The sequence below is a fragment of the Thunnus maccoyii genome, chromosome 19 (assembly GCF_910596095.1).
Source record: "Thunnus maccoyii chromosome 19, fThuMac1.1, whole genome shotgun sequence".
Taxonomy (NCBI): Eukaryota; Metazoa; Chordata; class Actinopteri; order Scombriformes; family Scombridae; genus Thunnus; species Thunnus maccoyii.
In genome coordinates this window covers 14547647-14562408 of record NC_056551.1, presented here as the reverse complement: position 1 = coordinate 14562408, position 14762 = coordinate 14547647, and the positions used below count along the sequence as shown (strand labels likewise).

The 14762-nt window shown below is 40.0% G+C and overlaps 1 protein-coding gene across 1 annotated transcript; it reads right to left on the bottom strand.

Moving 5' to 3' along the window:
- Positions 1-953: 953 nt before the first annotated feature.
- On the bottom strand, positions 954-13493 carry myo1hb (myosin IHb). Its single transcript, XM_042395245.1, has 32 exons — positions 13464-13493; positions 8925-9086; positions 8395-8510; positions 8012-8210; positions 7857-7937; positions 7594-7773; positions 7411-7509; positions 7199-7312; positions 7018-7089; positions 6805-6924; positions 6386-6453; positions 6187-6292; positions 6004-6084; positions 5827-5918; positions 5597-5691; positions 5403-5449; positions 5046-5126; positions 4825-4930; positions 4554-4671; positions 4284-4397; positions 4111-4187; positions 3953-4021; positions 3759-3843; positions 3495-3657; positions 3277-3360; positions 3015-3108; positions 2870-2925; positions 2655-2790; positions 2467-2537; positions 1708-1805; positions 1493-1592; positions 954-1411 (listed from the first exon to the last, which is right to left on the bottom strand). Exons 1-32 carry the CDS (start codon positions 13491-13493, stop codon positions 1385-1387), a joined length of 3141 nt encoding a protein of 1046 aa, XP_042251179.1. The 3' UTR covers positions 954-1384.
- Between the last annotated feature and the right edge of the window lie 1269 nt (positions 13494-14762).

Genomic DNA, 14762 nt, shown 5'->3' with positions numbered 1-14762 from the left:
CACGAGTAGATATACTCAGCATTTTTTGAAACCTTGGCCCTTTGATCACAGGCTTTTACAAGCATCTGTTTAATCATCAACCAGACGTCATTAGGGTAACAATCTTTTATTTACCCTCACATGATCACCTTTGACCTTTGAGTTTGTTAGTGTAGATTGTATATCAGAACCTCATCCTGGCTCATACTTATCACATTTAGACACAAATCCAATTTATCAAGACACTGCAATTGGAGATAATAGCTCAATAAAACATATCGTATCAGTGTACAATAATATAAAACTAATATTCTAGGCAAGCATGTACTTTAGCATGTTAAAATGCTAACTTTGAGCATGTTGAACTCTTGAACTAAAGGTTGACATTTGAGATGGGAGAAGACCTGCACATCTGTAATTGTGATGCATTTGATAATAATGCCTTCTTGTCCTGAAGAGGACAATATGTGCCAAACATTGATTCATAGGATTAGGAATAAAATGAAATAAAAATCTGAGTTATGAGTGTGAAACTTTGTGCATATTGATATGCTAATGTTAATATGCCAACATGGTAAACTACTGTCAACATACAGCTTTGACTAATGACTAATGTCTTGTGCATCATGTGCTTATTTCGCCTCTGGCATCATGATGACGTGACTTTAAAGATGACGGTGTGTGCAAATTTCATTCTCTGCATGACTAATTGAAAGTGCTGATAAAAACATTCCCTGAGATGCTGAGATGGAGACCTGTAGGGCCAACAGTAGACCAGTGGGAGGAGCTGCTGCCTTGGGAATCATCACAGTGCTTCAGTGATTGTCAAGCATCCATATGAAATGTGTTGGTGTGTTTTCAACTAATTTCCAGGAGATATGGATACTTCACAGAAGCGGTATCATGGTTTAACATGTTTTAATGTAAAGGTAAACATGGGTGAGGTATTATAAACATTGTTACATTCATGGCTTCACACGTTAATGTTTTTCTTTATTGCTAACATCCAGACAGGATTTCAGGTACAGTACATTTACTTAAAAACGATTACAAGTGCTTCTGTTAATATTAATATTGGTGCAGTATATGTGCATGAATCTGAGGTGGACTGTTTAATACACACAGGGGTGATATATATTGTAGACATTAGGAGCAAGCAGACCCACTGATATTCTGGCGAGGCTCTGCTCTGAGCATGTTGTCCACTCTCTAAAACTAAAGAATTGGCAGTAATGGTGTGAAAATAACATATACTTCATCGTGTTACATTGTCATAAAGATGCAAAAAGTAAAAATCAGCTGACATAAAACACAAGTTATTGGCAACAGCCAGAGAAAGCATGGCTGTTACTAAACTTTGCAGCTCTGAGACAGAGAGGAGCAACATCTCGAATCACTGGCGTCATCATCTGGACTTTGTTCTTGTCGATTCCTAAAGAAAAAAAAGATCTTAGTCAGTTGTTAAAATGAATAATAATTCGTCATTGTCTTAACCTGATCCCTCAACACTCACCACCATCAAATGGCCGTTCTTTGCCCTGTAGACCATTGACTCCTGACCACTCTTGAAGTCAACAAACCCCTCTCTGCCAGGCTGGATGTCAAACCGCACACTGCACATGACAATAACATGTTTTCACTGGATTAGGATCATTTGTGGGTTTTACTCCTAATTTAAATATTTATTTAATTTTTTATATATTGCTATATACAATCCAGACTCTCTACCTGCCCTGGACCACTTTGATGTAGTTCTGCTTGTTGGCAATAACACACAGCTTAGTCAAGGCCTCAAACAGGTAGTCACACTGCAGAACCAGATCTCCCTGAAAGAACAAAAGTTATCAGTCCTGCAAATGTTAGATGTGGGGGAATTATTTCCCTTTTTACCTAAAGGTAAAATGACACAGTGTTCCCCGGGTCATTCTCTGATCATCTGCAATTCTAGGAGCAGTAGGTCATGACCTGTTTCTTTCAGAGCGGTTCATCTCTGCCTGATAAGGCTTGCTGTCTCCCATGGTAACCAAGGTCTGGTAGAGATATGCTGTGTTTTGAGAGACAGTCAGACTGGTCTCCTCTAAAAATGTATTGCATGTGACCTATGCACAGTCTACATGACTTCAGTTAACTGTCTATAGTAAAGTGTCTATAGTTCAATATCCAATAGAGGCATAGATGGCTAAAGAATAACCTTATTTGGACACATAGTATGGTAAGAATTTGGTGAAGGGTTTAAATACTCCATGTCCTGAAGTAGACCAGCAGAATTGAGTGGCATTACTCAGTGATTTCACTTGTACTGTTAACTCTGTTCTCCTTGATCTCCTTAAGTAAATGTTCCTGCGTAAGACATCCCGGTCTCCTGAAAACTTCTTCAGTTTGGGTTAACCAGCTCTCCATCAGTTCCTTCACATTAGATATGGTGATTTAGAGATTAAAAAAGACAAAACACTGACGCTGTAGACAACAGTTTGTTGATCCATCTACCTTTTGCTTGATGTCATCGCATATGACATGAAGGATCAGGAAGTTGTCACTCAGGTTGCTGACCGACACACCTGTAAAGGAGTCATCTTTAAAGCTTAAATCACATGTGACTACAGCAGCAAGTTTCAAATGTGTGTATGGCTTTCCTTACAGATAATGATATTCTATCTTGTTATCTCACTCCTTACCTTTCAGAGAAGTGTAATCTATCCGCTGCTTGATCTTGGCCTCTTCAACCAGGTAGACAGCTTCCTGGGTGAAGATGAGCTGCCGGAGACGAGGCCTGAACCCATTCCTGTCGTACTTCACCACTGGCACGCTGTACTGTGGGAGGGAAATAAACAAGGTCAGGGTCGATAAAAAAGATGACAAAGATGCTAAGTAAGGTCCAATATTAGTTTACCTTGATGTGCTCATGCCGAATCATCTGAAGTACTTTGATACTTATGTCTTCCACACCTTAATAGAAAAAACAAACAATATATTATTATGATGATGTAATTTTCCTCATAAGACTTAATGATAAGAAAATAATCCTGGGGTCTTGCCTATCCTGGTGTCCATGAATGGTCTGCACACACTGAAGGGGTAGTTTTCTTTTTTTCCTTTGAACATGGAGCTGGTCTGTACTTTTAACAGAAGCTGGAAACAGAGAGTAAGATGAGATAAGATAAACTTCCTGAGAGAAATGTATCTGGCACTGAAGCATTGCCCACAAACTACCTCCAAAATGAATTTAAATGGATTGGATGTATTGTGATTCCTACAGTAATGTTTGTAACTTTGTGTATCAAAGACAGTGGATTGTACCTGTGATTTCCTCTGTGGAGTGATTCCTCGAACATACTTCTGTACCATGATGCGAATGTAGAGTTTCTTCAGAAGCTGGGACGCCTACAAAAGATTTTACATGAGCTGTTTGATTTTACACTTTTACAGGGCGCAGGTATTACCAAAAGTACCAACATGAGCCCAACAAGCATGCAGTCTTGTGGAAGCAGTTTGTGAGAAAAGAAAGTGTCACACACCTCTTTCATTATAGGCGGAGGGGTTAGCCAAGAGTCCTTTTCCAGGACTGTTTTGGGAAGGTTTTCCCTCAGCCGAGTGAGGTAGTTTTGCCTTACATACGCCAGGTACTCACTGTTGTCAACACAGGCTGGCTGATTTCTGGTCATGAAACCTTTGATGAACCTAGAACAGATCAACAGACAGGTAAGCTCATTCTCTCACAGCCATCGTTCCCATTACCATCAAAATCATATCTCATTGCCACCTCTCATCTCTTAACTTACTTCTTGATGACCTTGACAGCCCATGCCCTCTTTTCTCTCTCCTTTCTAGCCAGCAGACCTCTCCAGCAGTTCTCAATCTTAGTGGCTGTTTAAATAATGCAAGGTAATAAAAAGTAATATCTTAAATATACCGCCATGGAGTCAGGAGAAAGCTTTTTGCCTTTAAACAAACTTGTGTGCATTTTAACACTAACCGGCCTCTCGCTGCTTGATGAAGTCTCCTTTCACCCTGTAGCCTTTGTACTTGGCTTGAATCCTTGTTGCTGCAACAATGACAGTGAACTAGTTAATCATCAGAAGTTTCATTATGTTTTTCCAACACTACAACTGAATTTACGGAGCCATGTCTCACCTAGCTTGTGTTTGCAGACCTGAAAAGCATCCTCAGTTGCAAATAGAGTTCTGGGGTGGCGGATGAAAATTTTTGTCCTTGAGGGAAAGAGACAAACAATGAGACAATGAGACTGGAATCTATTCCAGGTGAACCAGCACCTATATGACACCCATCCATTAACATCTGCCTACCTGCCCATCTTGTACTCATCAGACTTGTAGCCCAGGTGTTTGATCAGGCACCGCACACCTTCTGCAGCAGTACCTTTCCAGTTGGGCCAGGTGTCTGGACACAGAGGCTTGTACCTGAGCACAAGAAGAAGAAGACCACACGCTCACACACAGCTTTATAGTTTAGACTAACACCAGCAGTGAATGTGTCCATGGCAAAAATGAGAGTGTGCCAAACGTCTTCTGCAAGAAAAAGTAATTTCTTGTGCATTGGGATTTTTGATTAGCTACCTCTGGAGGAAGATCTCATATTTGCGGCGGTAAGCAAACCCAGCACGCCTGACCCTCAGGTGCTCCATCAGCCCCAGGTATTTCACCTGATGTCTCACCAACACGTCATCAAAGCGTCCTGCAGGAGACACAGCAGTGCTTCTGTTCTACATGTGCTCATAGGCTGAGTATAGGCTGAACATACATGTAAACTATATATTATGCTACAAAGCTTGGTTGAAGCTCTAATATCTTTACAGAAATGGAGGATGTTTAGGACACAAGACCTCACCTGGCTGTTTGGCTTCATTGGGTTTAATGCAGCGGACGTACCAAGGCTCTTTGGACATTAAGATCTCGGTCAAACCCACCAGACTGCTCTTAAACTGAGTCACCACCTGAGGAGACACAGGAAAATGGCAGGAATATGAGTATTGACAGTTTGTGTATAGTAGTTATGTAAATAATAAAATCAATGAGTCATTGAGCATCATCATTTGAATAATTTCTTACAGTTTCTGGTCTCCTCTTGCTGTCTGGTTCAGTTGAAGGAAAACAATGTTTGATAATAGCATTTTTGGACTGTCGCATGACCTTAAAAAGAACAGGAAAACTGTTGTTGACCACCCGTCATTATAGTCATATATCCCGTAAATAATAATTTAATGTGAAATAGTAATTAGCAGTTATACAACTTAATTCTCATTACTATTTACTTTCTTCAAGGATAAAAAAATAGATACATGACTATAGATATGTAGGAGATGTTGCATCTATGTCTGTGACAGGCAATGTATAAAACAATCAATCAAATTATAAATTTTTTAATTTTCTAGGAATCATCATCCAATCAAAATGAAACAAAATTACCTCTTTTCCATTTCGATACAGGAGATCATTGTTTTTGTCCAAGAATCCTGAAAGTTTAGAAGAAAAACTCTAATTTAATTAGAGACAGCCACATATTATTTAGCTTGCACAAAAAATATGGCGGTATTTCAGGTTCAAGTGTGTGTTAATGAATATACAAGAGACAATATTTCAGTGTTGAAGCTATATCTCACCAATTACACAGTATGTAACCTCGCCAGCATAGTGTAAGAGGCGGAAGTCTCCTCTGCCCAGTGTTTTCCTTGTTTTCTGATCTGCAAGTTTATGTCTGCAGGAGGGGAAAAGTTTGTAAAGATTAGTGTCTATTATATGAGTGTTTCTAGCAGGTCTGGCTGCTGGGTCATATTCCTTCGCCATGTGCATGTAATGTGCATTTACTGTAAAGCAGAAGCGTAGAACTCACGTGACAAAATGAGGGTGACCACTTATCTTTTCCTCCATCTTTTCCAGGAAGGTGAGATCTGTGGCCTCTCCGGGACGTAAACATTCCTCGTCCTGTAGGAGAGGACAAGCATCAGTAATTCAACAGTTTTAGTATTGTTTGTCTTTTTGCAGAATCATAACTCAATCATGTCTTAACCAATAATGAGATGATTCCTCTGTGTTTCTCCTCCACAAGGTCACAGATTATCTTGTTGTTGAAAAATGGCACTGGTTCCCACTGTGTATTAAAAAATGAGAAAGACAAAAGTGAATTATAATGTCGGTGTTGTTTATAGCGCTGTGAGACATAAATGTAGTTGGTAATAAAAGTGTTTATTACTTCAATCCCTTCCATCTCGTACTCCTCTTGCTCTGACTTCAGGGTCAGCTGGATGAAAAGCTGCTGCAGCTTCTCATTGCAGTAGTTGATGCAAAACTGCTCAAAGCTAAAATAAACCACAGGTGCCGTCAGCTCCGGATTCTTCATTTCACACTTCATTTCATCGTTGAAGAACCAATTCATCTGTATGTGTTCTCACCTGTTCACATTGAAAACCTCGAACCCATAGATGTCCAGTAGACCAATTACTGTCTTCCTGGAGGAATCCTAAATAAAATTTACCCAGACATCATGCATTCTGGTTTTTAACTGTACATGGATTATGTGCTATAGACTTGTGTAGCCAGGCCTCTCTTGCGAAATTCAAGCTCATAGTGTTACTTCAAAACAATGAAATTACATTACATAGAGAAAGGTAGCCCAAAGAAAATATTAGCCAGATGTGCTGTTTCCAGATTTGGATGTTTTCAAACCCACAATCACTCATATGACTTCTTAAAGGTTTACTAAACTCTTGTTATCCCACTTTTCTATGAGATTGATGAGACAGGTCTGGCTGGTCAAGATTAAAAAGAGAGCAAATTGCTTTTTTTAGGTACATCTATATTGTTTGCTCACCTGGTTAGCTAATGATTCATTGATCTTGTTGACCAGCCAGTTGAAAGTGCGGCCATAGATGGCTTTGGCAAGGGCATCCCTGGCGTATACAGCGTGATCCACAGAGAAGGGACTTAACACCTTTAATGTCAGAAAAAGATAGATCATTTTAAAAAATCAGCATAACAAATAACATATTTCATTATATGAATTAAGCGAAAGCAATCAAGTCACCTCCTCGGTTTTGGCTTCAATCTTCCTGTGGGTTAAGCCCTGTTGTAGCACCTGAATAGGAATCCCCAGCAACTGCAAAGCAAAGGCAAAGCAAAACTGGTTATGCAACAGCAACTCTCTCTCCCCGATCTCCATCAGGAAATAACATGAAGATAGACAAAAGAATTTGTTTGGTTCTCACCTTTGACACCCAGTGCATCTCCTGGTTGCCGTTGAGAGTGGCGTATCCTCGAGTATCTGCTTCAAACTTGATGTTTCCCAAGTGGAGCACGCTAGCAATAATTCCAAACAGGTGCTGCATTACACCCGGGGAGAAATAGTTGATGAATCACCAGTAAAATGTGTCATGTATGTTTTTATATAAAGGTTTTAATGTGTACAGTATAACCTCACCTCAATATCAGTCTCACTGAACTCTATGACAGAGAGGGCTTTCTGCACTGTCCTCCAATCACTTTTATCATTGATAGAGCTCACTTTGGCACAATCACCCTGGAGGAGACAAAGAACAAAATACATTTTTGAAGGTTTTTGTTACACCAGATTTTGTAAAAAAAAAAGTGCTTTTTCACTGACCTGCACCAGGTAACTGTAGTGTTGGCAGTTCCTCTCCAGGCCAAGCCAGCGTAGCAGATCTTCCTCTCCGCCCTCCACCAGCTGGTAAAAGATGTGGAAGTTTCTCTCTCCGTGGTTCTGGTGGACCACGCGTGACTTCTCCAGCAAGTAACTGAGAATGTGACCACCAACTGCACCACCCTGAGGGAGAAAGGTAATCCATAACCCAACTTCATATTGACATTGTAATACACACTAGTAATAATGAGGTTATTTCAGTCCACCTGGTGGTCGAACTGGATGTCCATGTATTTCCCAAAGCGGCTTGAGTTGTCATTCTTCAGGGTTTTGGCATTTCCGAAAGCCTGGAAGGTATAAAATAAATTAAATTTAACAATGGGCTAACACAATACACAGATCCACTTTTTATGACACTGACCTCAAGCACTGGATTGGAGAGAAGCAGTCTGTCTCGGACGTTGTTCAGGAGTTTGGTACTTGGACAGCTGACAGCATAGAATTGCAGGATTTTCTTGGAGGCCTCAGTCTTGCCGGCCCCACTCTCCCCAGAGATCAGGATGAAATGGTTGTTGAACTCAGACAGCATGGTGCGGAAGACATTGTCCGCCAGCGCATAACTGAAAGGACAGTGATGGGTCAAATTCAGTCTGCTTTTAAAATTCAGACTTTGACTTTTGGCATCTCGCAACGTCTACATGTTTGTCCTGAACACAATGTAGCATTCAACACTCCTGCATAAGCAACATTTTTCAAGACTACCCATTGCCAAACCACAGTCCAGATTTTTTTTTTAATTCTTACATATGAGGTGGCAGCTCAAAGAAGTTTACACCCATGTAGGTATCCATTTGCTTCTTGCTGTAGATGTCTATCTCTTTATACGGGTTGACTGACACCAGGAGCGTCCCTATGTAGGTCTGCAGAGAAAGACAAGAAAAGCAAGTCATGGTCATCACCTCTTTCACATGAGCTTTCTGGCCTGTTATTTCATAAATCATGTTTTTTCTTCAACATTATATGGCATTAAAATAAGGCTTCCTGCAGTGTGGTATCTATGTATCACTCCACTGATAAGTAATTTTGTCCTTCTCAAAAGCAATAAGTTTGGTTAATCACTTGTCATGACCTCACAGACAGCGGTGACCTTTAGAGTGCTCACTCTGCAAACGAAAAGAACAGGAGCTGCTGTTTCAGCAACACAAGGTGCCAGATTCAGCAGAAGGGAACACAGCATTAGGAACCTTGTTGGGTTGAAGGTCGAGGTTTAATTAGAGTAAGAGAAAAAGCGCAGTTGGTTATCCAGAATGACACCGCACACAGGAAGGACTCACGTAAATGAGATTCTCATGGAAGCGTTTCCTCAGGTTGTCCAGGAAGGCACTTTCACTTGTGTAGGCGTCCAGGAGAACAAAATCCTGGATGCCCACGCGATCCCGGGCTGTCAGGGAGGCCTCCATGTTCCTCAGGATCCGGTTACACCGCTCATCCAGGCTCTGCGCCCGAGCAGGAACACATAAGTGACATGGCAAGTAAACAAGGCATCAAAACAGAAGTATGTAACATGAAAAAACTGTTTTATGCATTTTATGAGACTTTGATGATACAATTAATTGCTCTCTATGACATTTTTCTTATTTTTGGCCCAGTTCTCCCCTCTGTTAAGACCAAGCCTATATGTCCGGTCCTTCGTGTCCTGTTTTCCTCAAAGGTTATCTGTTTTTGTTGAGGTTGTCACCACCCATGAACACATACACACATATGGCCCCAATATGGACAACCTAGAATATATATATTTCCCAAAAGGGGAACTCATTTCCTGCCTGTTTTTCTCTATATCTGTGACTTGTAGTCAGAACAGTTGGTGGCCTTGGCTACATCCTTTATGCTCATGATAAATATAAATTCAGCCGGCACTATCTAATCTGTTTCTGTGTTCCCTAAAGAGCCATCAGTCACGTATGTGGCAAGGACAGAGAAAACACCAAATACTCCACCCACACTTTTTTAAATGACAATTCACTACAGGCTTCAACAGTCAGTGACACAAATATAAACTTAACTGAAGTAAATAATGCAGAAGTAATTATGTTCATTATGCATAAACACAGAAGATGTTCTGCTACTTAAAAGCACAACTGAAGATGTGCCAGGTAAAATAATCGGAAAACTCAATGCACTTTAATTACGATGCTATGAAAGAGCCACCCAGTATTATGCTTCAGTAGTTTGGCTCTCATCACTGCCAAATTGAGCGGTCCCCAAGTTGGAGTAACTGACACTCACAGATCCTTCTCCAGTAAAACAAGCTGTTGTTCTACTGAACCAGCAGAAATTTACTGCAAAATGTCACAATAAATCACATCCTGAAACCCGCATATGATCATTAAAATGTTCAACAAAGTTTTTCCAGGAAAAAGTGCAAAAAAGTTACCTACCCTGAAGGTCCCTGATGTGTGTGCCTCAGTACCTTTTTCACAACTAAACATCTGGTTTTATTGAGGGGAAAGGACAGCGGAATGACAGGAAACACTGATAGATTACAGTCTCTACTTCCTTCAATAGGAAACCATTAATAATGTAGTGAATGTACGACGAAGGAAGCAAATCTCATTCTAAAAATGTATTTGTGAGTGTCTGTGTGTGTGTGTTGTTTTTTGTGTTTGTAGAGATATGTTAGATGTGTTGCCTGAGCACATACGTACAATATCCTTGCATTATTGTGTCAATACTTCTCACAATTTTCTGTATGAAATGTTTGTACTTTGTCAGAGTCATTATTTCAAACTTTAATTTCAAATCTAAATCACAGGAAGGAATATTTTAGTAATTAATTTCAGTTGTCCTCCTCCTTATTCATTTTAAAAAAGAGAACTAGAATAGTCTGTTTTTTTCACACACACACATTTTTAATTATTTACAGCAAACCTCTAAATATTAGTTTGCACGACTGATACATTTGAAAAAAGAAAAATGAATCAAGGGAGAAAAACAAGAACTTACTGATCAAATGATGCTGAAGACAAAACTCAACTAAACACCCATGATCACAACCACTTTAACAGAATATTACTATTTGGCTTCATGACTGGAGGCCATGCCAGAAAAAAGACTCTTTTTATTCCACATGATTATTTTATGTGAAAACTATGTGTGAATACTTAAACATTCACTGCATGTTGTAACTCACACTGTAATTTCATAAATATTAATTTGAGCTTTATTGTGCCCACTTAAAGCATTTTTCTTATAGTGTTTTAAAATGTTTCACATATTGAAAAGACAAAGAATGTCATTTAAAATGACAGAAAATTTGATTATACTGTATATACAATATGTACAAATCAAATGACACAGTCAGTTTTACACTTAGTGGCCCAAACACAATACAGATTTACCTGAGAGGCAAATTCATCAAATGTTAAACAAAAAAGGAGAGAACACCAACAACCAGTAGTGATAGTATAATCTGAGAAATTGAGAGCCTTTCTAAACATACTTAATATCTACATTCCCTCCCCCCCAAAAAACATTACAAGAGTAATAAAACTAGAAGCAGAAAAAGTCTCTGGCTTACATTGTCATTGTCAGTAAGTAACTCCAACTCTGAAAAACACCTTCTGACCTGAGTTTTGTTGTCAACGCCCAACATGTATTGCAGCAAAATCAGACATTTCCTAAAAAGCAGCAAGCAGCTAGTCCTTTCTGTTGTTGGCACACTGCGGACGTCTTTGTGAGCAGGCTGCTGGCTGGGCACTGAGCGCTGGGCAGAGATTTTCTGCCATTCAAAGGAAACGTGACCCCTACTGAACACCTGGCAGATGGTAAAACAACACTATGCTGTAAGAGGATGGACAATTATGCTAAAGCAAAGAGCCACAAGATAAGAGGTGACTCTTCTTGACAGCATTTTCATCTCATGTAAACTTGACAGTGCAGAGCGCCTTGAAGACTTTATGGCAACAACATGAACATAGAGTTAACCCCATAAATAAAACACAGTCACGTGTACAAGGTAATACACAAAAGTCCAAAATGCACAACCACAGCAAACATCAAATTTTGATGTCAGGCTACAGTGGAAGAGGAAAGTCTATCTGAGCCGGAGACCATCACCCGAGAGGGCGCTCCATTGTCCCTGTCTATCCAGTATGGTGCAGGATCCTGTTACGTAGCCACAAAGTGGCAGTTAGGCTCCTGAAAGAGATAGCACTCCTCGTGGGCCATTGACTGACACCATACATCACCCAGGGCAACACACATTTAGGGGGCTCCAGGTGTCTAGAGAAACCTGACCATCACAGACCTCCATCGCACCAGTAGAGTAGAGTACCTCCTCTGTTGCTACAGTTTCACACAGTCATACCATGATGCAAGCTGGTTATCCTGATTGGCTAATAGACACAAAATGTGTTGCATCCATGTGAACAGTAAAAATAAGTTAGCCTTAAGTTGTGGCTATAATCAATATTTTTTGTGATAAAAATGTATCAAATGACAGTGTGTAATGTCAAAGGCACCGCTCGTAGTGATTAACCTACAGAAAATTATCACCCGACTCTGCAGCTGCTCTCAGCTTTACAGAGATTATACCGAGTTTCAGCTCATTGTTTAGCTGTCCGGCTGCAACTACTGTTTTGGTTCACTCTCACTGCTCACTAGTGTCGTTTTCAGCCACAGCAGGCAGCTGTTTCAAGAGGAAAAGCTCTACTGTACATTACCTGCTCAGTACCAATTGGCAAACAGACACATTTAGCACCTAGCTGGTGAACATAGTGGAGCATTTAGCAGCTAAAGAGCCAAATATTCCCCTCAGGAGTTGATTGAGACCAAAAAACAGAGCTAAAGAAAAGTGAATATTGGACTTACATTAGGCGGACTGAAACTCAACTCCAAATTAATGATAATGTTGCTCTGTAATTGCTGGTTGTCTAAAAGGTTATATGTTGGTGTTGTGTTCACTTCTTGTTTCCCCCAAGTGGCCATGAAATCGGTTAATGCAAGTTTAAAGCAGCATTGACTGATTTTTTGGCCAATTGGGGGCTGTGGAATAGATAATAAAGTTAGCAAACAATTGTTTATTTCCACATTCAGCAGACATGGAGCAACATTAACATTTATTTGGAGTTGTGTTTCTGGCCGCCTGGCAAATATAAGCCCTACATGGGTGTAAACTTCTTTGAGCTGCCACCTCATATGTAAGAATTAAAAAAAAAAATCTGGACTGTGGTTTGGCAATGGGTAGTCTTGAATATAACTCCTTATAGCTCTTTTGTGGACTCCACCAACTTTTGAGGGAAATATCTGGATCTTAAGCTGCTTAATGCTCCACAATGTTCTCAAGCTAGTTGCTAACTTTGTTTGCCTGCTGTTTCGTGCTGGGTGAGTAGAACATAAAGGGTTCATCAGAGCCTTTTCTCTGGAAACAGCTGCCCGCTGCTGCTGGAAACAACACTGATGAGAACAGTCAGAGTGAACCAAAACAGTAAAGTTACCGGCCGTAAAAACAAAACAATGAGCTGACAGTTACTGAAGTCAGATGATCAGTATGAGCCACACCTTTCACATTGCACATTGTCATTCAATTAATTGTTAATATAAAAATATTGATAAGTGCAGCTTTAAAGCTGCTACTGTACATATTGACGTTTCTGACTTTGGCACCCCTCAGTGGTAGTCACTCAGTGTGATCTGACCTGATGGATTAATGGGCTAAAAGCAAATCAAATTTTCACCCATATAAACATTTCTTTTTTACAAACAAATAAAATGATGTCATCAGAATTATTTGAAAGATGTTAAAATCACAGGAAAATCTACAAAAAATGGCTTTACATACAATGACACACAATGAAACTACAGCCAATAATTACCTCCTTTACTTCCAGAGCCATGTGCGTCATGGTTGGATCAGTCTTGTGTGATGAACCTGATAAATCCAAATTATTTTGAACTACAGTCCTCAGGTTTACAACTCAGACAGATATAGCCTGAGTTTTAGTAGTTGAGAAGTTCTCCCATAGTGGAGCCTCTGTAGGTCAGCAAAGATATTTCACCAATAATCTACTCTTGCCACTTTCTCCTCTGCTGCTCAGGTTTGCATCGGCTTCTCATATACTGGCTCGGAGCAGGCCCGGTACCACGGCCTGGGACAGAGAGGCTGAAGAGGGGGAGGAGGAGGGTGGCACTGCTGCTTCCTGTTGGACTGGTGTCCCTGCATTGTAGGTAGTGAGGCAGTAATGAGTTATGTGGCTCTGGAGGCACCAGGGTTGTTAAACATTCATGGAGCCCAGGCAGCAAATGTTCATTCAGCGCTTCACCTGAGTGTTGAACAGCTACACTATGTGTTTAAGGAAGCGAGTGTGTGTGTGTGTGTGTGTGTGTGTGTGTGTGTGTGTGTGTGTGTATGTGTGTGTGCAGGTATGTAATACAAGGATGTAGAAACTCTATCCTCCCAGAGACCCATCCTCACCCTCCTCGCCACAAAATTACAGCACAGGTATTCAATTACTGATCTTTGATTAGGCAGATGCATTTCAAACTAATTACTAACTGCTCATCAGAGCCAGGATGATCCGACCTGTTTGGGATTAAAATACTGAAGATTCTTCGCATCTAAAAATTGTGGTCAAAAATTACAAATTCAAACCAAATATACTCCTATAATTAATATCAGCAACATAGAATAGCTTTAAAATAAAACTTGAATAAAAATTTTAATGAAAATTGATTTGAATATACTATAACATATACTGATGGATTATAGACTAGTATATTCTCTATCAGCTGTTAGGAACATAACCAAATTGCCGAAAATATTTAAAATACATTTTGCTATTTTATAAAAATTAGATCTTTTATCTCATCTTCTTCTTGTGGGTCAACTGTGACATGTCTGCGGGTGGCGTAACGTTGCCCTCTGTTTAAAATTTAACATTGTGCTTCCTGTAAGCATCAACAAAGGCATCTTACATTACTGCCTGAAGAGGCCAAAACACAAGGTGAGAGAAGCACATTGGAAAAATCGTCATTAATGTAATGTAACCCATTATGCAAATACTGATTAATTTCTTTTTTAAAAAAAGACCACTGCTTTTAGAATAAGAGCCCAAACACTCACACAGACACACACACACACACAGTGATACTTACTGATTTACAGTGCATCCATT